The sequence below is a fragment of the Gavialis gangeticus genome, unplaced genomic scaffold, assembly GCF_001723915.1.
Source record: "Gavialis gangeticus isolate Ggan-Ray unplaced genomic scaffold, GavGan_comp1, whole genome shotgun sequence".
NCBI lineage: Eukaryota > Metazoa > Chordata > Crocodylia > Gavialidae > Gavialis > Gavialis gangeticus.
The window spans coordinates 14658038-14681658 of NW_017728998.1; the positions used below are offsets into that span (position 1 = coordinate 14658038).

Genomic DNA, 23621 nt, shown 5'->3' on the forward strand with positions numbered 1-23621 from the left:
AGGTGCCCTAGTCTCTCCTCGTGGGGCTTGGTCTGCAAGCCCTTGACCATACGAGTGGCCCTTCTCTGGACCCTCTCCAGGTTATTCACATCTCTCAAAGTGTGGTGCCCGAAACTGGATGCAGTATTCCAACTGCAGTCTGACCAGTGCCCGATAGAGGGGAAGTACCGCCTCCTTGGTTCTGTTTGTCACGCATCTGCTGATGCATCATAAAGTGCAGCTAGCTTTGCTGATGACTTTGTCACACTGATGACTCATGTTCATCTTGCAGTCCGCTAGGACTCCGAGATCCCTTTCCACTTCCATGCTGCTGAGATGTTTCGAAGCCTTCCATTTCATTTTGGATTCAGTATTTCGGGCACTGAAACACCTCTGAAACAAAACAGCTGCCAACATTTTGCACAGCTCTACCATAAAAGCCCTGTTACCTGGCATGAGTGAGGAATGGGGGGTGCTGGGTATCTAAAAATTCTGGTTACCTGAGGCTGGCAGTTTTGGGCTGGATGCGGAGCAGGGGCAGGGTGAGGGAGGGGGAGCACCAGGCAGACGCAGAGCAGAGGCAGCGTAGGGTGGTGGGTGGTGGTGGCAGCTGCCACATGTGTGCTTCCCACCCACCCCCTGCATCCAGCCAAATGGATGGAAATTCCAGTTAACAGAGTATTCTGGTTAGTAAAATGGCATAGAGCAGGGCTTTTACTGTAATTACAATTGGATGAACAATCAAAAAAATAGAAAGGTAAAGGTAGATACAGTATGTCCTATTTTACAGACTGCTGAGGCCTGCTGGGGCACTGGAGGCAGGGCTCCACTGTTTCTTTAATCATGTCATGAGGAGGAGGGGATCCGGTCAAAACTATGCACCAGCTGCCTTTTCCCTGAGGTGTTCCTGGTGCACATTGGACAGGAGACTGGGTAGGCCTCAGGGCCATGCTAGAAGTAGAAACCCACCACTTATTCTGGGATCAAACCCAGGCCTTTCCAGTATATAGACATCCAACAGAGCTATGAAGTTCCCAATTAAAAAAAAATATATATATAATGGCAAACTAAATGACAGCCAGTGGAAAAGGTTGCGATTCAGTTGTGACCACTCTAATTAAGGCGGAAAAAAAAGAACAAAAAAAGAAATGGCCTGATAATTATGGAGCATCTATACATATTGAATCAAAACATGGTATATGGGAGTTTCTCTGGGAAGGATTTTCTCTTTTTTCCCCTTTAATCCTGTTTTTGAATCATATTTTTAATGAAATCATCTGTCTGTGAAAAGACAGCAAAGAGTTCAAGTTACTGAATCATCTTAGTAGTAAGTGAAGCGTAAGAGTGCCAAGGGAAATCTAATCCACCAGTGCAGTGGTCTTTTTTAAACCACAGTGCTGGAGGATTCTTATCAGGCCTGGGGAAGACTGTCTCTTTCCAGGGGCCCATAGTCACAGAAGTGTGAGATGGATGGCACTGCTTGTGTGCAAACGTTTACAGGAACTCTGTAAGATCTTAAGATACATTTTTTAAAGAAAGGGAAGAATTAGATTATATGACACATTAGAAAGAATTGTATACAATGGGCATACATACCGGTTGACAAATCATACACCCCTGTTTTCATTAGCTTTTAAGAAAAAAATACAAATATCCTTACATGCCAAGAAAAAAAAAAATCCTGGGGTTTTCATGTTAGCTTATAATCAGGTTTTCTTTAAAATAAAATCACTGAATCATTACTGGTCCCTTCAAATACCTCTTACTCTTGCATATGAGTTGTTTTCCACTAACTACTATCGAACTTCTGAAAAAAAAGATGCTTTATACGGCAGCAAACAGACTGAATCTCCAGGATTGTATGAATCCTGATAGTTACAGTAAATTATATAGACCAAATTCAGAAGCAGAATATGCAGCTGCAACTCTGTTAATGTCAAAAGATTTTACCTGTTTGCATCAGCCCTTAATAATTTCCCCTAATACACATACGGTGGACTGGGTTCTCCTCCTCCTTACTGTTTTGGATGACTTAGTGTTAAGGCTAAGTTACTGGTACATTATGAAAGCTTTTCAGGGACTTGGGCAGGGTCAGATAGAATCACTCTTCTTAATAGGTAAAACAGGATCTGGTCCTAATTATATAAAATCATGCCAGAGATGAAAAGAACGGGGTTGCTTCCTGTTATATCAGCCTGTGTGTCGGGGACTGCCTCTGAAGTCAATAACAGTAGCTTTCTCTAAAAGGAGCCACCAAGTTATGACTTGATGAAAGGGACTTTACTCGTGTCTACTAGTAATTAATTAAAAAAAACAGCCCTACTGAAATTAGTGGGACCACTTGTGTCAGATGCTATAAATGATGAGCAATGCTTGCATAACATGGTCCATTATGAATTTTCCTCTTATTGGGCCTGAGTCAAAGATCATTAAGGCACTCTTCAATGAGTCTTAAATCAGGACCACATAAAAGTTTATGGATTATTGAGTTTTCTCGAGAGAGTTTTCTCTAAAATCTGTTTTCTCTCTAACTCACGTAGTTAATTTAGGCCTCCAAATGACTCGGAAAGGACAACAAATATTTTGTGGATATTATGTTCGAGACAGTTTGATGAACTCCAGACTCTCAAGGATTGTTCTCCACGGCATATAGTTTAACTTGTCTCCAAAATGTGACACAGGCAACACTGCGCCTATGGCGTGGAGAGAAGGGAGTCAGGGAGAGTAAAATAACCTCAGAACAAACAACCAAACAAAAACCCTTCTAAATCAGAATAAAGGCTCCCGATTTGATTTTCAAAGAACAGAAGTGCTGCATTACAGATCCCCACACAACCTTGTCAATTCAATGTTTTTACACATCTCCCTTCATGAAGCTTCAGTTCATAAACCCTTTGCCATGGGCCACAAGTCACAGACAAAGGTAAATACCAATTTCAAACAAAGCAAAAGCGGTACAAAGCAAGAAAAAAAAAATGCAACAAAACCAAAAATGATTGCCTCAGTTAGTGTTGTGGTCTCTGAAGTGTAACAAGCCTGAATTACAAGTTTACTATCAGCACCAGTATTTCTATATGCAACATCCAACAAAAGAACAAAAGTCTCCATTTCTTCTTTCAACCAGATTAATAAACATTAAGAGCTGCTCTTTTCTGTGCATCCTCACTTACATATGTCATACTATGACAAAAGGAGATGATCAAAAGTTTTGAATAGATTTCAATAATAACTTGCAAGACTTTTTTTTCTTTCAGTCTCTTTGCCGACCCTCAAACCGTACACCCAGAAACAACTGGAACTTTCAAACTTGCCTTCAGAAACCATTCCACCAAATCAAATATTGATATTAATACAGACTCTAGAGCTCAAAACATGAAGCTGGTTGAACTACTCTACCATTATTTCATTCATTTAAAAAATAAATAAAATAAAACCCCAAAATTTAGATTCTAATGGATGAAAGTGGGGAGTCAAGGACTTATGCCATATTGAGTCAAAGGGGGAGTAAGAAAAGTCTGAGAGTGGTTCAAGGCTAGGTAGAAACACAATAAAAGCTGTGTCAGTGAGACAATTAGAAAATATTTCTATGCACTTTCATTATAATCAATGAATAGGTATCTAATATATTACCCATCTATGGGGCCTCCATTTGAAAACAGTGACAAGAAAGGAAATATACTGACAGGCAAAAAAGAGAGAACCTACGATTCAAAAGCATACAAAAATGTCCTCTATATTGAAAGTCACATTTTTAGGCTGTGTTGCTTTCCCCAAACAGCTATTGGTGTCATACTGCTCAATAGCAAATAAAACAGCTGCAGAATGGGATTTACTTTTACAGTGGTCCTAAATGCATACGCTGAGCAATTTGCACAATCTGCCTCACAACTTGAATCAGTTAAAATGCACCCCTGTGGACTACTTTCAAAAACCCATTTGGAAGAACATACACTGTCTCACACTGGAAAAGATCAGGGGAAAAGAACCAAGATGTCAGAGGCTACAGCTAGCAAGGGAAAGCAAGCAGCACAAAGACACTTGAATTTTTACTTTCTGTTGTCTATTCTCCACTCTCTCTATTCTATTTCAATGTCTATTTTATAATTGTTTCATAAAACTCCACATAACAACAATATAGGTTGAACATAAACAATAAAACACAAGCAAAAGCTTTACAAAACCTGTCTTGGAAGAATAGTTCATGCTTTCATCCCTACGAGATTTCATCCCAAGCGATCTCATGTGCTCGCATGTTTCTCTGGAGGATTCCTGCCATGTCAACATGCCCAACTTTTGAAAGGACCATGAAAGACTAGTACTTGGAAAGGTACTTTGATTCATTACTTTGAAAGACCTTTCCCATCTGTCTATAGAACTGTGGTTCTTTTGCTCTTAATCCCAGTACTAAGATCATGTCATAGATATTTTTCCATTCACATTTTAAGTGATTTCAGAATTCAGCACTACAAGCAAATGGGAGCAGCAAAGATTTTATAGATCTGTTAAGATGTCACTTGACCACACTCTTTCCCTAATTTTTTTTTTATTAAGACTAAACTTCCATCTGGGTCATAATAGTTTTAATAACAGCTAGCCATTAAATCTTCCCCGTGGGAGAATTACCTACTTTTAAATGCTCTGGGTTTGTTTGTTTTTTAAGCACAAAAGATTGCATTTTTTATATTGACTTTATTAGGATCTGCTAATTCTGACTTCCTCTCTATAAACTGGTCAATTACTGTACTGTCTGTATTACACTCAGGTGTACATACATTTTTAATAAAAAGTCATTACATTTATTACACAGTTCCTTTGGGTTAGGAGCTTGCAAGCCTAGTTGTCTAATTATGCTTGGAATAATTTGTACTTTTTAATTGGGAAGCTAGGATTGTGCATGCTCTACTTCCCTGTTCACTTTTTTTTTGGAGCTTTAGAAGAAAGAGGGCACAGCTTCCTTGTTTGTTAAACAAAAGATGGAGGACAAATGCTGTTTTATTATGTCTCTTATGTACTGGCATCTCTATACAAGAACAGAAGATTTATTTTTTAATTCCAGTATATTTTCTCTTCATTGGTGCGGCTGCTTTCTGTACCAGATTGCTCTTAAATGGGCCACTCAGGTCTTCCCTTGCATACGAAATAATATATTCTACTTTTTGTTATGTGATAAAAATCTCTCATAGTACGATTATAGTATATAGAATGCAATACATAATATACATACATAGGATTGGCCTCTATTTGGGCTTCACAGTTGTAGGGAAATAAGTTGTTTCTCTTTTTAATTCTCTGCCATGCAATTAAGTCATTCGGGGGCAAATATTTAAAGGTACTCAGTGGCGGTTACCCTAACTAAAGGTGAGAATAAATGTGACGGTTTTAAGAGTACAGTAAGGCAATTAACATTTTGTACTGCATATGGGAACAACTGTTCTCTATGGCCAATGAGGAAAGGACACAAAGAAATCAGTTTAATTTGAAGCAAAGAAGATTTAGGTTGGATATTGGGAGGAAACTGTCTAGCTGTGAATATAGTGAGACATTGGAGAAGGTTGCCTAGGGAGGCTGTGAAATCTCCTTCACCACAGAATATTAAGAACAAGTGAGATGAGCAGTTGTTTGGGATAGTCTAGGTATATATACCTCATCCTCCCTCAGTGTGGGGCTGGGACCAAATGATCTTTGGATGTCCCTTGCAGCCCTACATTTCTGTGATTCTAAACCCTGATTCCTGGGGATTACATTTTATTTCTAATACTGTTTAGCATAATTGTAATTGTCCTGAGTATCACAGGAAGAAAGACAAGGCACCATCTGTGCTTTGAATAAAGCAGGCCCCCTGTTGAAAAATATAGTATGTGCTCATGTAATTAAAAACTGTATTATAATGCATACATACATTTGATAGGGAGGAAGGGGAACACATTTGTATAAGTGACCCTAATTCTGGCATTTTCTAACTTTGCAGTGATTGACTTGGAACACTTAGTATTTTCTTAACATAGGGCTTTCTCTGTAATTATAGAAACTACAGACAGGCAAGGTTGGGATCTGAAAGCTGCCAACTCAAAATGTGTATTTTTATTATGTGTCTGGAGAATGGTAGCAGAGTAGATAGCATCTTGCCACAGGTCCAGAGGTGTAAACCCTGGCTTTACTAAAGAATTATTCCAAAGGAGGCTGCCATCAAGCCAGCTGTCAATAGATACCTTATTGTTTGAGCTGGGGAGGTCACAGAGGCATGGATATAAAAGCTGGTTACATCAGTCCCACATGTACTATTGGCTGTGTTAGAGGATGAATTTTAACCAACCAAACCCAGATGGATGGTTCTTCTAGGCTCAGGCAGGCCTCAGCTGACCTATCCAAATCCTTACACCCATCCATATCTAAATGCAAATCATATAAATCTCTTATTCTTGTAATACTCTATATCAGTCTACTGCTCTCTTCTGGGAGAGAAGCCTCACATGAGCCAAGGCTTCATGGGTATATCAGGTACTTCTGTAGTGCATTTCTGTGGGTACTGCTAATTAAAGAACATCTACTCCCTGCTAATAGTTCTTTCTGCTGGAGCTACAAATTGGAGGGCTTTTAATGCAGGCAAACAGGACCCATTCCTAAGTTTTGTTTCTCAGCACCAGAGGCTGGCAATGGCCTTTCCTAGTTCCTGAAAGAGGGATCTGAATCACGTTTTCTGGCTGTGACCAGGCTTTCCAGACCCCGCTTTACATTTCTGGTTTATCCCTAATTCTATTCATCAAAGCAAATCTACCAAACCTGATTAAGTAGGACATCAAAGTAAATTAAAAAAAAACAGAGCTTCTTCCTTCAAGTTTGGAAAATACCTTGGACCAAACAAACCTAGTAGCACTGAGTTATCAATCCAAAATTTGAGAAGTGTGACTTATGGTACTAATAATAATCTAAATACCAACACAACAACAACAACAACAGTTATTATTAGTAGCAGTATTATAACACATATTTGAGAGGCAGAAACCTTCAGGTTCAAGTCCCTCTTGATCATAAGTCATTCTGCTTTTCTAACTACAAATCATCTAACATGTTTTCAAACATCTCCAAAGAGGTTAAACCCTGCCCTTATTAATATGAAAAGACAGCTCTTCTCTTACTGCTGCTGATGGCTTCTGTCTTTCAGCCCTTAAGCAGAAGAGTTGTCCTTTAGAGTCTTGAACAAAAGCAAGGACTGCAGGATGGAGCCTCATGTCTTTTGCACTAGAAATCTCTCTACAAAATCCACTCTCCTACTGGGTCATCACCAAGACAACTTCCAGGATCTGCTAAGGAGGACAGTTAGCCTTATAAATGCCCTAGCACATCTCCTAAGGATAAAGGGAGCTTAGTAAACAATGTTGGGAAAAATGTCATGGTAGCTTTGAAAAGCTAGGAGTGTAAGGGCATCTTCAGCACTGAATCTAGCGCTGTCAGACCAAAAAAACTATGGTAAATGTAGCCACAACCAAACTTTAGCTGCCCCATTTTAATCTGATGCCCTATAGATTTCAGCAAAGGTACTCTGTATTGACAACAATGTAATTGTGATCAGTGCAACTGTGATTTTTCCCTTCAATGAACAAGAACTGGAAGGATGATGTGGAAAATAATCAGTGTTAGGCTCATAACAGACTTCTCTACTAACCCTCTCCCCATGGCTGATTCAAAGACTAAAAAAAAAAATAAATCTTGTAAGACATTTATTCCAGGAACACTGACATTGAGAGGTGAAAAAATGTGTTATACTCTTCTCCACTACTCAATGGCCCTAGGTTGTTACAGTCGTCTGCAACCTTCTCAAATGACCAGTTTGTACCACTCTATGTGTAGCTGTAATACTGAAGTTGTTGGCAATGGGCTTCACACTTCACATGCCTTATTAAAAAGAGTGGGTCAGTTTCTACTTTTTCTGAAAACTAAGAGGTCAAATTCTGCTCTCAGTTGCATAGGTGGAAATCCCATTTTTTCAGCAGCTGTTAACCTTGTGCAACTGCTGAAGGTATTTCCATGCAGCAAAATTAAGGTGTGACTATAGAGCATGCCAGCCGCAAGTGTTAGCTCTCCAGAGATCCTGAGTACATGCTCTTGTAGCCCGTCCTACTGGACCTTCATTATTACTGTCACTTGTGGCAACACAGGTCAATGAGCATGTGATTGAGCTGTGCTTGCATTCTGCAGTGGGAATAGATTTGGTCCAAAATGCCCCACTACAAGAGCTAGTATAATTTGTTTAAAGGCAAAATTTAAACCTGTGGTACTTGGTAGCAGTACTACACAACTGGTAGCTCAATCCAGGCTGTGAACAAGTCCTCTCTCTAAACCAGGGGGTGGGCAAAATGCAGCCTGGGGGCCAGATGCAGCCCACCAGGCCATTCTATTCGACCCATGGGCCCCTAAAATATTTAGAAAATTAATATTTATCTGCCCGGGACTGCCTGTCATGTGGCCCTTGATGGCTTGCCAAAGCTCAGTAAGAGGCCCACTGCCCAAAATAATTGCCCATCCCTGCTCTACACAAATCCGGCTGGCTAATTTACGCTATTTAGAAAGCCTATATTGAAAATTTCTCATCTCCCCTCCCAGACAGTTCCGTCTTTGCTGCAGATTGTTTCTTGTATCAAACCACAATTTTTCCATTACTCTGTCTATTCTGAGAGTGTTACATTGCCATTTTATCAGGCATAATTACAGAAACCATCCCTTCCCCTCTCTCTTATTAACACCTCTCAAATATTTGTACTGTGATTTCATATCCTTCCTTAATCACCTTTTATACACTTTATACAAATTAAATTCAATCAAACTCACATGACATGTTGCATTCTTTAGTGGGTCTCACCTCAGCTGCCCTGCTTTGAACTTTTTCTAGGCTTTCAATAGCCTTTTTATAATGAAGGAACTTACATCTGCATGCAGGATTCTCAGGGCATTTAAGTATGACTATATAATGTAACATTATTAATAAACTGGGTGATTTTCAAGCTTGACAGGAGAAATAAATTGTCAGAAACATCTGCAGTTTTGGAGCGCTATAATTTATGCTGTTTGTGATTATAGTTTATTTGTTTTCTGTTGTACTAGATTCTGAGCAGCAAGGCAGAATGGGAGGAGGGAGATAAAAGAGCAAAGAATCAGAAGGTGCTGAAATACAAGAGTCAGGCCTGATTATCTGCAGGCAGTTTTCACACATTAAATTTGCATACTTATTTACATGCCCCAGCTTGAAAACCACCAAGTATCTCAGGGAGGGAGGGATATGGGGTCAAATCTTACCCTTCACATGCCTCAGTTAAACATAGGTAGCCACATAGGGTATGTACAAACATTTGCTGCATCTGGCCTATGATCATGTGGCTTACTTTAAGACGTGTAATGGTAGACTGGAAGCAGTGTGTAGACACTGGCTGGTGTCAGGAGCTGTGCAGGCAGCCTGATGCAAGTAACTCAGGGTGGGAGAGGGGTGGGGGCTGGTAGTTCCATGGAGGGGGCTTGCTGGGATCAGGGGGGCGGTTAGGTCAAGCTAATTGTAACATCTGTATGTCACTGTAACTGCAGTTTTTGACACTTACATGGAGCTCTGGATACTAGTCCTTTTATAGTGAACTAGGATTGCCCAGTGTGCACCCCTGCAAGAAGTAAAACAGAAGAGGAGATGCACAGCTTTTAGCTTAGTAGTTAGGGCACTTGCCAGGGAAATGGGAGAGTCAGGATCTAAGCTCCTTTTGCCTAGACGGGACCTGAGCCTGCATCTCTGGGCTTTCAGTCATAAGCTCTAGCTGCCAGGCTATACCCTTCTCACTACACTGGGTGAGTTTCTTATTAGGAACAGAGGTCTAGGCTTCTAGCTCACTGCATTGGGAAGGGACCTCTCTCTTCCAGGGCAACCTCCTTCTCACAGAAATGCACACTTTCTGGTTTCTATCCTTCCTTCCGGCCCCATACAGCTCCCCTTTTCAGCCATCCAGTAAGCTAGCTTCAAGAGAAGAGGAGGACTAGAGAAGGGTCTATGCAGTGCCTAGCCTATAGCCTTAAATCCAACCCGGAAATTTATCCTGATGAGGTCAATTTATGCTAACCCAGCAGGCACTCCCATTCAAATCAGCTGACTTGAATTCAGTCCTTCATTTGCTGATTGAAATCAAAGGCACTCTTCATTCAGCAAGATATTTTTCAGCACAAATACTGGGAACATAACATAGCCTTCATATCTTAGGTCCTCTGCTGAGACTTCCAGCATGAGTGTTAATTGCTGAGGCTGTGTTTTCATATGAGCCCCCCTCTACTACAAACTACATTAGTTTCATACCGACCAGCTCCAGAGTGGAAATGACATTCGCTCACTAATAATCAGAGCTAAATTCAAGCTACTGACCTATACATGCATGCCCCCACAGGAAGCACTCTCAACTCTCTAAATCTCTCGAGTTGCATTTTGAAAATGTTTTATTCAATCAAACTCTGACCGTGACATTCTGTGATCATTTCCATGGCAGCAGCTTTTAACATTCTTTTAAAACTTTTATTGCTTTATAAATATAATTTAAGCGTTTTGTTTGAACAACATACTGCGTCTTCTGCTATATGAAGGGGATGACTTACTTTGTCTCATTCGTGTAACCATGTTTCAAAGATGGTGTAGGAGTGACATTATTTCACTAAGTTCATATGAAATGTAAATAAGTCAGAGTTGAAAATATATTTCTTCTGCCATCTCAATATTGTGGAACATAGTGTCACTTCAGATTATACTCCATTATGATAATCATATTGTAAAACTGACTGATAGGATTTAATATCCTTGGTAAAACTGAAAAATGAATACTGTTTTTGAGCTACATCTTAGAACCCTAGAGGAAAAAAATCAGTGCTACCATGAGTTTGTAAATTATCGAAGAATAGATACAATTTGCACACCTTTACAAATAATTTTCGAACTCCAATTTATAAGCAACTAATCTGGAAAAATTAAGCTGCATCTCCATATTGGTTTGACACATAACAGTCATGATTTTTGGAGGTTACATTTATTTAGTCCAATATGAGTTACATCACTAATTTGGTTTCATAACTGTGTAAGTCTGACCTGTCAAACATAATTTCCATCTTTGTTTTAGTATTTTTTCCCCAAACTAATGAACCAGCAGCTGTGTTAAAACTCATCTCTAGAAGATGGTGGAAAAAGAGGGGAGAATTACATCCATAACTGAAAAAAAGGTGTTCTCCCCAAACCATAAAAATGACATTTAATGGAAAAAGAATCCCTAAATTGCTTTCTGTCATGGGCATACACCTATATAGCAACATTTGCAAATTTGTAACTGAAGAAATACTGCACGTGTCTGCGTTTTTTTAATGCACGGTAAAGGAAAATGACATGGATCATCTGCCACTAGTTATGACTGCATACCCATCAGTATGGAAGTGCTCCCACAGACAAAATAAAAAGGGGTATCAAAGTCTCAGCCAATGGTCTGAGATCCTGAAATCTGTTTGTGACAAATAGGTGGGTGTAACAGAACGGGGGTAAGACTCCACTTAGGGCAACCTTGAGGTACAACAGGCTTCACATACACCGACAGCCAGGTCTTGTAGCTCCATATCATTTTTACAGCAAGGTCCAGCCAGTGAAGAATGAAGTCCAGGGAGTGGGTTGGCCAGTGAAGTGGTAGGGGGAGATGTGACTAGGGAAGTTTCTGGCAATTCTGTTCTTCTGCCACAGCCATAGGCTGAAGGACCATTGTAAAAGAAGTATAAATCAAGGTCATGCTTATCCAGAATTAAACCTGAACAGAAGAGGAACAACTACTATAACTGTTATTTGCACAGGTGTGAATCTGGCCGTGTGTGTGTGTGTGTGTGTGTGTGTGTGTGTGTGTGTGTGTAGATACACACACACATACACCCACAATTTATGTGTATATATTTATATACACACACATATTTTTGTATACACACATATGTGCATGTGTACAAAATTTGTGTGTATATAGATACACACACACACACACATTTTTACACCACCTGCACTTGCATATATGTTTGTTCATCAGTAAAAGAATGCTTTTTATCTGGAACACAGCACTAGAGAAATGATATCGGTTTCAAGTGTCTGCACTACTTCAAACATATTTGAAAGATTTTGCATTTAACATGGATGTGTGGAAATATAATCATGGGGAAAATGTAGAAAAGCATTACTCTGCTTGAAGTATTGTCTCCTTTTGCAGGACTACCTGCAAATTTGCTTCTTTTTCAGACAAAACCTTAGTCTAACCCACTCAACTAAGTCAATATGGTTGCCCATTATCATAGTCAAGCACATCCCAGGAGTTTAAAAAAAAAAAAGAAAGAAAGAAAGAAACTACCATACAGATTCTCATGCACAGGATTAACAGTACCTTTGCCAAACCTGTTTGGTAATTTGTTTTATGTGGAAATGACTAGTTATGATTGCTCGCATTGCTAGGGTTGAAGAAATAACCTGACTGTCTACTTTCATTCTGCATTCTCCATTAAAGACGCAGGCATCTTATCTTTGTTAATATGTGCCCCCCACTCCACCTGTTCTTGTTAACAGCAATACTATTCAAATTGTAAAGCTGCTGAACTCCAGAGATTCGGTCATTTGCATGTTTTATGCATCACTACCTCAGGAAGGTGAAATTTACAATGCCACAAACGGCTCAGAATTGTAGCTATAGTTGATATATTACTATTGGCTTTCCACGACTTCATGTAACAGCCCATAAAATTGCCCATGGTATGTAAATGATATTATCATACCTATTGCTCCCAAATATTCAGATTACAAGAAAATCTGCAGCATATTTCTTTACCAATTTCTAAAGGCAATTCTGCTCCTTAGAACAACTTCAGGTCCAGCCTGTAGTCTGCTGATTTAACCTTTACAGTTCTTGTGTAGTGGGAACTCTGTAGTTTGTATAGATCTACACCATTTTGATTTGTCAATAAACTGAGCATTTCTTTCTTTTATAGGAGTACACTGGTGGTGTTTGTATGATTTAGCATTCATGGTTTCCCTATGGGAGTGAGGATCTACCTTAATGACCCTATCTATAGTAAATCCTGCAATATTTCAAATATAAAACAATGAAAATAATATGCAGGATTATCTGAAATCTCATGCCCCATGTAAAAAATGTGCTTCTCAGCTCCCATGTCCTGGCAATCCACTTCATAGGTAGAAGTATGGAGGGTAGAATAGAGTCTGTGGGGCTCCACTTATCTCAGTGATAGGCAGAAAGTAGGAACAGAAAGGGTGGGGTTATGGTTCCACCCCTAACATACCAGCCAACATAGATGTGCTCATATAAACGGTCATGTAAGCTGTACCACATATACCACACACAGCTCTTGACAGAGGAGAGAACCAGGAACCAGACTGGGGATAAACGAGTAGGTACGCTCCTTGGGTCTGCAGTAAATTGCAGAACTAAACACTACCTCTAAAGGTTTGTGGCAGGGTTTTCAACTGCATTTTAGAAAAAAATAATTTACCATTTTTTTTGATGTTGCTGCTCACTGAATTTTTGATAACTGAAAATTAAGATGAAAACTTAATGGTTGTGGAACAGGAAAGAAATCACCATTTGCAGATTCACAAAAAGAGTCTCAGAATTTTCACTACCTTTTATGACAATAAAACCCTGGTTTCTTGGCTGATAAATTCTCATTTCACTACGTTAAGCAAAATTTTAAAGGAAATAAACCTAAGGCAAATTCACAAATTTTCCGGTTTGGGATATGTGCCATGAAGATCATCTTGAATAGAAGTAATGGGCTGTCTTTTCCCAGGATAAAGCTTGGGTGTGAAAGCTGTTGAGAAATGCTAAAGGACGGGAAATGTGTGCTGTGAGCTGTTCCTTGGAAAATAAGACATTGGTGATGGGAAAGGCCCATTAAATCATCTAATGATATCCATCCTCTCACTTATGCAGTATTGTTGTATGAAATTAAATCATCTAATGATTTCCATCCTCTCACTTAAGTCACCTAGTGATATCCATCCTCTCACTTATGCAGTTTTGTTGTATGATGTTTAGTACTTTGTTCAGTCTAATTTCAAATATTTCCAGCCTTGGGCATTCCACTGTTTCCCTTGGGTAATGATTTCACTGCCTTATATAACTCACTGGTTTTTTCCATGATATTCAGACTAAGTTTTCTTTTTCTTCATGTCATTCTGTTATTCCTGATATATTCCTTCTTGGAGTCTTGTAAACTTATTTGTCTTCCTAAAAAGACTCTGATGTCTGAAGTAGACCTTAAACTAGATGGTAAATTCAATGCATTACCAATATATCTAACTCAAGTCATTACTATATACAATAATTTGTAATATCTGAAGTGTGAAAAGTATAATAGAAAAACAAGCCATATATCCTAAAATCATGAAAGGGATTCAGCACAGTTAGGAATTTGCTCCTGTATATGCTGTTGCTTGATGTTACATATGCAATCTTTAGCTTGGATAAGAAAACTTTTTCCTGAGAAGAGGGACTCTCCCCTATGTCACTCATACCATTCTCACAGCTCTGTTATTTTATTGCATTATGCTCAGATTTTTTTCATAGAGCTGAGATTCACATAAGGTGATTTCTAGAACCATGGCTGCTTTTGATTTTTTTTTTTGCAACCTCCCTACTGCCCCCAAAAAACCATTAGTAGGGTGATCTTAACATACAGCAAATGCATAAAGTAATAGTATGGATCCACAGATGCCTTTACATTTTGACATAGTTGATGAAATAAAAATGATTTTTCCTAGGGCAAACTATCTGAAGCCAAGCAAAACTGTTAGTTGAGATGAACTCTGATTTATTTTAATTGAATATAATTTAATTATTTTTTTTTTTCCTGACCAGACCTTCTGTGGTATGTTTGGAAGATTTCTTATTATGCACTAGGTGCGATATGTATGTTCTACCCTTAAGCAGCAAAGTTATTCAGGTCATTTGAGGGTCTTCTAAAATTAGATATATTTTTCTTCTTCTGAGACTAGCACAATTGAATTAACTAAAATCAGCCTGCATTAGCAAATAACGTCTATGAAAAACAATATCAAATTGCCGAAAAAAATGTATCTAGTATAGTTCTAAGTAGCTCTGCTGTAAATGTGAGAAATGCACAATTAACAATGAGAACTTGGCTTTATTAGCAATTGTTTGAGACGACCTGCATATCAAACACACATTCATGGTGCTTTCTCGCGTGACTGAACATTCATGCTAATAAAACATTATATCACAACTCAGTATAGTGTTCTTTCCCTTTCTGGATCCCTCAGATAAAACAAAAGTCAAAATATTTCTTAACATGAAACAAAAAGTAGACTAATTAAAACAAAGCGAACTCCATAGTCTTTACCCAGCAATGGTACAATTCTCTCTTACTGAAAAATACATTGTATTCAGTCAAATCTTCAGGACAAATTCTGCAGCCTCTAGGCAGGTGTTAGCCATATAACATTCACACAACCTTGAATTTTACTTCAGTAACATGCAGCACTAGCCTTCGTTTTACCGTCAGTGTCACTCACTAACACAGGGTATTTTTTTTTACTTTTGCAACTTCAGACTGTGGCGGGCCAGCAGGGGGTGCTCCTGTGTTGAGCCACCCACCGCCCTGCGCCCGCCACACATGGTAGCAGCTTATGTTACCCCCAGGCTAGTGAGTGTGCTCCAGGAAGGGGTCAGCCAGATGCGAGGCACCCTTAGGGAGGCACTCGGAGCCTGGAAGGTGGTCGGGAACAGTGAGGTGGGTGGCTCAACGCAGGAGCGCCCCCTACTGGCCCACCACAAGACCATGATGGGAAATGAGTCAGATACTTGTGAATTACAAACTGACTGATGCCAGCAAACACCTACTTGTGCACCATCTTTAAATTTGCTTGAGTGACATATGCAAGCAGCACTTTTGCTTATGTGAATATAACCTAGAGATTCATAATTCAGGGTCACCCACCTGTGTGTGGTTCAATTGAAAAATAAGGCTGTCCTTCCAAAATGCTATAAACCAGCTTTGCACTGTTTCCATAAACCGGATCGTCTGCGTCTGTAGCTGTTACTTTAGTAACAAAGGTACCTAGTTAAAAAATACATACATATTTAATTAACATTTCAGGTTTTCCCACAGATACGTGCATTTCTTTATTTAAAAAATTTATTTGCTTGAAGTTATGCAGAAATACCTGAGGTAGGATATATTAATAAAAGAGAAAAAAGTCATCAATCATGACTTATAATATTTAGTGAACACAGTCAAAACATTTTCCTTCAAAAAGAAATATGCCACCACACCAAAGTCCTATGTAAAGAAAAACCTTTTAAGTAGCTGTATTATTTAAGGTTCCTTTGTAGAATGCATTTTAAAGCTTCTTGTTAGATCTGTGTAGACTTCAAGCATTTGCAAAGGAATCATATCAAAGGGATATAAAATACAAGGTTAATAATACAATATAATATGTTGCATTTAAGTTTTGAAAAAGCACATTTGAAAGAACCTAAGTTACAGTGGCTGCACAGAAAAGAAATCATAAAAAGGGATTTTCTTTCTTTCCTTGGCTTCCAGCTACAGTGATGGCTTGATGTGGACAGAGCACTGACTACTGTCTCTGAAATGAGTCTCTATCACTGAGGGGGGTCTGTCCAGTCACTGGTATATATTTTTTCAGTAGTTTGTCCAAGAAAGAAAGCAAAAGGCTAAGAAATTATTCACTGCATTTCTTAGATTACACTGTAGCTTCTGATTGTGAGCAAGGCGCACAAAATGAAATTTAAGCAGGCCCCATTACTTTTGGAAAACTTAAAAATATGCTGATAATGTTAATTAAGCCAATGCATACACGATAAAAACAATATCTAGTGAAGGAGAGAAATGGAGCTGCAGCAAGGTTCAGCCCTGAATCACGTTTCCCGGGAGCTGGAACATGTATGGAAGGGGAAAGAATTACAGCACCCATCAAAACATGTACCCTGCTCCAAGTCTAGTACCATTGCCTCCTTACCTCATTGTGCTGTTGAACTCCAATTATACCTGGCTGTTAAATAGGAATGTAAGAGTAGAGGGACTCCTTTCACCTTTTTCCCACCCTTCACTTCCTGTCCTTGCCACATATGAGCGAGGCATGAAGCTGCCAAGTTTTGTTCAGCTCTGTGTACATTTGCATCTTGGTGATAATTTTGCATACAGCTATAACACGTAGGTTTCTGGCCTGCACACTTAGTCTCATGTAATAGCTGGGGTAAGATATGGGGTTGTACTATAGGAGGGGTGGTGCTAGCATAGGTAGAAGGAGGCTACCATTCACTGCCTGTCTGTATGGATGGTAGGGGGGCCTGGGAGAAAGGTGAGGCCTGTCTGGAGATATCTAGATATGGGGATGGTATGGGGAAGGAAGGGGAGAGAAACAGATAGATGGGTTTTAGGATGCCTGAGAGTCCTGGGTAGTGAAGGTTGTGGGAAGGGTTGTGGAGATGGGAGTTCAAGATAAAGAAAATTGATTTTGGTGAAAATTGGAAAAAACAAAAGGGGGAATGGGAGTCCTCGGTAACTGGGAACCCAGCAGCTTCTTCGATCTCTGTAACTTCCTAGAGACAAAAACTCACTAATGACAATATGATTTAAATCCCAAATGACATGGGTATCGGGGAAAGAAATAACACTGATGGAAAGGAGCTGAGGACACACAGAGAACCTTGCAAGAGGATGGAGAGGGACTCTCTAAAAAGGCAGACAACAGGAGGATGGCACACAGGGACGACGTGATGGAGGAATGCAACAGGCTTCTGCTATGTCTGCAATATGCTTAACCCACAGAAGCAAGAGCCTGCCACCCTTTCGCTATTTGCATTTAGCACATATCTAAATCTGGTATTGGCTTGCTTTTTATCATTCAGATGCTAGCAAGAACCTGTCAGCCTTGCCATCGTGCAGGATGCAAGCTGTCAAACAATCTGGTCCTCCCCTCTCGCAGGGCGCCACCCTCCCAACAGGTTGCATGCCACACATTTCCCAGCTGCTGTGTGACAATGTGGAAAGAGACAGAGATTAGTGCATACCTCAATTTGTTTCTAGTTAAAATAGCAGCAGAGATGTTTTCAGTCACTTTGGGGAGTGGCAGTAGCTGTGAAATGTGTGTTTTGTAACCCGCTCAAACAGCAGGGGTGTGCTCAGCACAGCAGAAGATGTACAAGGGAAGGGAGAAGATATGGCTCATTCACAGAACAGCTGAAACTCTTGCCGGGCTTCTAACCTAGTGATGGTTCCTTTCTATGCTCATGATATTCCTCTGCACCTATAGCTCTAACAACAAAAACTGTGGACATATTTGAGAACGCGTTTTGCTCATTTTGATCTGGGCTGAAAGGCTTTTTCTTTGTTTAAAAAAGTTTTCTTGTTGTTGTTGGGCAGTTCAAAATATTTGGGACGTCAAGTCGGCTCTGTCCTCATTTCACCTTAGGCCTTCTCAAGGACTCTAGAAATATCTATTCTGAGCTCACGCAGTTTAACTGGATGATGGGGATGTTGAATTTTTGATAAAGGCATCCTTTATCCCAAGTGTTCGCTAGGCATTAACGTTGAATATGCCATAACAAAAATCAATCAGGTTTTAAAATTTGCTTCACCATTCGGCAGCAGAGAATGCATCTCCTTTTCCTTGTGATATAGTAATTTCACCACTTCTCCTGTTAACAGAGAGACCTACATTGCTTGGGTTAAAAATCAATCAATCAATCAAAAGCACCCATTTTGGGCCAGGCCTTATTTATACAGTCTATAGAAGGGGAAAATGACCATGATAGAGGAAGGGAGAGATTGTACTAATGGGAAAGATAAAATAAGTTCTAAGTCCCCAATTCCATTCTCCATGTTACAGCCTCCTGGATTAAGAGTTTGCCATTCTCTGAATTCCAAGATTACCTCTGTCTTATGCATATTTAATATCCCAATCCTGTCCATTTTAGTGTGGAAAATTATTTACAGCAGATTTAAACAATCAGGGCACAAAGAGTTATTTCCACTAATGAAATGAATGTCCCAGCAGTTTAAATTTTCTGTACAAATAGTAGTCTCGTATTCCTTAATCTTTCTTTCAAACTGTGCCTACATTCAGGCTGTGGCAGCTGTGAACTTGCCACGTGCACATATGTAGCTCAAATTGACACAAACTGGGAATGTATGTGCTTAAAGGAAAAAAAAAAAAGCCTTGTTCTGCTACGGCTGCAGAGTATTCTGCCTACATCAGAGCCAGGACAGTTCCACTGCACAGGGGAAAGCAGGATGCTGACAGAGCCTGCAACCTGCTTCGCTCTCATGTATTAATCTGTGTTTGGGCATGAAGGAACTTTATGGAGGACTAGTAAATCCTTGCAGACAGGGGGCTGTAGCAGCCCGTGAGGCTAGTGCTGCTCTGATATGTGATTTTTCAGACTCCTTAGGTCTCAGATCACGACCTTGGGCTCTGAACTTTGAAACAGCATTTTCTTATTGCAATGTTACACTACAAATAACTAAGTAAATCGGTCTTCATATACACAGATGCATGCCTGACCCCTTTTTTTTTCCATTTAAAAAAAGAACATTCTACATTAAGAAAACCCCAAGGTTGGACAGCAAAGCATTCATTACTTGCTTGTCTTTTGAAAGTGTCCCAAATTCTATCCAGAAAATAAGCAACCGAGGTTGTCTGTCCGTAATTTTGACGGCCTTTGGCATGTGTTTGTTTCTTTGTCAGTGTTACAACAAACTCATTTAGCCAGAGAATATAAATTTGAAATGGTGCCATTTTTACAAGAAAGCCAGTTTTGTAGTCCAACTCACTGTTGTCCTAATTACAATAATACAGAAGTTTTATATAATCTGGTCCAACAACATAATGGTTGTTTCCCTTTTTTGTGTGCGTGTGTACCTGGTGCTGCCTTATAACACAAATCCACTTCTAGATAGCTCTGCGGGCAAATTTTAGCATGTTCATTTTAAAACTTTCTGCATCTTTCCCAAGACACATTTCTGCAATGCTAATGACACCATGATTAAATATGGACCGCAAAGAGGTTCAACAGATTTTAATTAATGAACACTTCTAATGTGATTTAACTATTAACCATCACTGATTGTTTCACTCTGTTAATGTCAGGTTTCATAGTTTCCCCTTGCAACATGCTAACAACTAGAGACATAATTAACAATAAAAGTATTTTTCTATGGGTAGGTAAGAAAGCCTCTGTCTGCTGACAAACTAAGATTAAAAGCCTTCATAAAAAATAAGATGTGTGTGCTTGGGTAATGTCATTCTGCTGTTTTGGCTATGCTTTTTATGTGCAAGTCAGGATACAGATTCTTCACATTAGTCAGAAAGAAAAATGCACATGCTGCCACGGGGAGTAGAAAAACAAAGATTCTGGTGTGGCAGTGAAATGTGTGTATTGGAAAAAAATAAAACTTGTATGTCCTGGAGGACTGAACACATAGTCAGCATCTGAAATTTACATGAATCCATATTCAATGAAGCAACCATTTTGTTGAAATATTGTAATGGCTGGTGAAAGTAGAGAAATGTGACTGTATTGTAGTCTGATGGGACTATGCTTTCTTAGTTTCTCTGGGAGTTGGGGGGGTTGTTGTTTTTTTTTCCTTTCCTTTTATACTCTTTACTCTTTCCCATCCCCAAACCCTGGCATGCTGAAATTTCCAGTTGCTTTTGGAGAACCAATCAGTGATTTGGCAGAACACTAACAATATATTTGCATTAAAAAAACTTGCTATTGTTTACCAACTGTTAAGTTTTCTTATGAGAGTCAATGCACTTAAAAAAACCCCCACTTAAAATCTTGAACTAGAATTTTAGTCTGGCTGATGATAGCTGTACAGTCACTGATGGTCAAAACAACATGCTGTTTGCATTCACTAGGTCAGAAAAGTGTTCTTTCCAAAATGAAGCCTTTGCCTGACTATCCTTCTTTTCTATAATGTCACAGGTAGCATGACAGTTGTTGTCATGGTAACTATTTTTTATTGAATAACACTGCAATAATCTCATAAAAACCTGTGTAACTTCTTGACATGTAAATTATCGCTGTCTTGAAGCTGAAGGAACTTACTCTTTTCTTTTTCATTTTTTTAAAGTTTTAAATGCGTCAAGATGAATGCAGTATATTTAATTCATACAAAGAGATTGGGGGGAGGGGGATTATATTAAATTCACGATGCATGGAATTGTGTATCCAGGTATTCCCAGAATAACAACTTCCTAGTACAAGTATTGGAGAAGCCAACTAGGGGCCATGCTCATCTTGACCTGCTGCTCACAAACAGGGAAGAATTGGCAAGAAACATAGAAGTGGATGGTAACTTGGGCAGCAGGATCCTAAGGAAAGGAAGGATGGAGAGCAGCAGAGTAAGGACTCTGGACTTCAGAAAATCAGACTTTAATTCACTCAGGGAAGTGATGGGCAGGATCCCCTGGGAGGCCAGTCTGAGGGGGAAAGGAGTCCAGGAGAGCTGGTTGTATTTTAAAGAAACCTTACTGGCGGAGCAGAAACAAATCATCCCAATGCACAGGAAGACTAGCAAGTAGGGCAGAAAACCAGCTTGGCTTATCAGGGAACTCTTCAGTAAGCTAAAACACAAAAAGGAAGCTTATAAGTGGAAACTTGGACAAACAACTAAGAATGAGTATGAAAGCATTGCTTTGGCATGCAGGGATGAAATCAAGAAGGCCAAAGTGCAACTAGAGCTGCAGCTAGCAAGGGACATGAAGGATAACAAGAAGGGTTTCTACAAGTATCTCAACCACAACAGGAAGATCAGGGAAAGTGCGGGTCCCTTACTGAACAGGGGAGACAGCCTAGTAACACATGATGTGGAAAAGGCTGAAGTGCTCAATGCCCTTTTTATCTCAGTCTTCATAGGCAAGGTGAGTTCCCAAACTATTGCACCTGGAAGCACAGTTTGAGGAAGAGGTGAGCAGCTGACAATGCTGAAAAAACAAGTTAGGGACTATTTAAAAAAGCTGGATGTGTACAAGTTCATGGGGCTGGATGTGATGCAGAAGAAGCTGCTAAAGGAGTTGGCTGATGTGATTGCAGAGACAGTGGCCCTTATCTTTGAAAACTCAAAGTGATCAGGAGAGGTCCCAGATGATTGGAAATAGGCACATATAGTACCCATCTTTAAGCAAGGGAAGAAAGAAGATCTGGGAAACTACTGTCTGGTCAGCCTCACCTCAGTCCCTGCAAAAATCATGAAATAGGTCCTCAAGGAATCCATTTCTAAGCACCTGGAGAAGAAGGTGATTAGGAGTGGTCAGCATGGATTCATCAAGGGCAAGTCATGCCTGACCAACCTGATTGCCTTCTTTGATGAGATGACGCACGTTGTGAATGAGGGAAGAGCAGTGGACAATATATACCTTGACTTTAGCAATGATTTTGATACAGTCTTCCACAACATTCTTGCAAGCAAGCTTAAGAAGTATGGGTTGGTTGAATGGATCATAAGATGGATATAAAACTGGCTGGATTGTCAAGCTCAAAGGGTAGTAATCATTGGCTCAATGTCTAGTTGGCAGCCAGCATCAGTGAAGTGCCTCAGGGGTCAGCCCTGGGACCTGCCTCATTTAATATCTTTATCAACACCCTGGAAGATGAGATTGTGCCTCAGCAAGTCTTCAGATGACACCAAGCTGGGGGGAGCAGTAGATATGCTGGAAGGTAGGGCGAGGATTCAGAGAAACCTCAACATTTTGGAGGACCAAAAGAAATCTCATGAGGTTCAATAAGGACAAATGCAAAAGCCTATTGCAAAGAAGGCTAATGGCATTTTGAGCTACATTAGTAAAAGCACTGCCAGAAGATCAAGGAAAGTGATTATTCCCCTCTATTTAGCACTTGTAGGGCCACATCTGGAGTACTATGTCCAGTTTTGGGCCCCCCACTACAGAGAGGATGTGGACAAATGGGAGAGTCCAGCAAAAGGTGACAAAAATGATGAGGGGGCTGGAGGACAGGACTTATGAGGAGAGGCTGAGGGAACTGGGCTTATTTAGTCTGGAGAAGAGAGGACAGAGGGGATTTAATAGCAACCTTCAACTACCTGAAGCGGAGTTTAAAAGAGGATTGCAATAGACTGTTTTCAGTGGTGGCAGACGACACAACAAGGAGCAATGATCTCACGTTGCAGCAAAGGAATTGAATTTAGATATTAGGAAAAAACTCTCTCATGAGGAAGGTAATAAAGAACTGGAACAGATTACCCAGGGAGGTCGTGAAATCTCTATCCTTGGAGGTGTTTAAGACCTGGCTAGACAAAGCTTTGGCTGGGATATTATAGTGGGGATGGTCCTGTTTTGAGCAGGGTGCTGAACTAGATGACCTCCTGAGGCCCCTTTCAACCTTAATTTTCTATGATTTGAAATATAATTATGATTTGGAATTTTAAATAATATATCTTGGTACATATAAATGTTTACATGATCCATCCTATAGTTATTAACATTTTTCCTCCTAAATCAGTTCCTGATCATTTTTATTGTTGGACCAAAGCTTATTGCACTAGGTGCTGTACAAATATAGGACAGAAATAATCAGCTCTTGCCCCCACCC

General features: G+C 39.8%; 1 protein-coding gene across 5 annotated transcripts in view; it reads right to left on the reverse strand.

Moving 5' to 3' along the window:
• The window catches only part of CDH8 (cadherin 8), a 251091-nt gene that overhangs the window by 112023 nt on the left and 115447 nt on the right, over nucleotides 1-23621 (reverse strand). For all 5 annotated transcript variants that reach the window (XM_019505529.1, XM_019505530.1, XM_019505526.1 and 2 more), the window contains one exon: nucleotides 15982-16101. In XM_019505529.1, the coding sequence (XP_019361074.1) occupies nucleotides 15982-16101 (120 nt within the window). The remainder of the gene's footprint in view (nucleotides 1-15981; nucleotides 16102-23621) is intronic.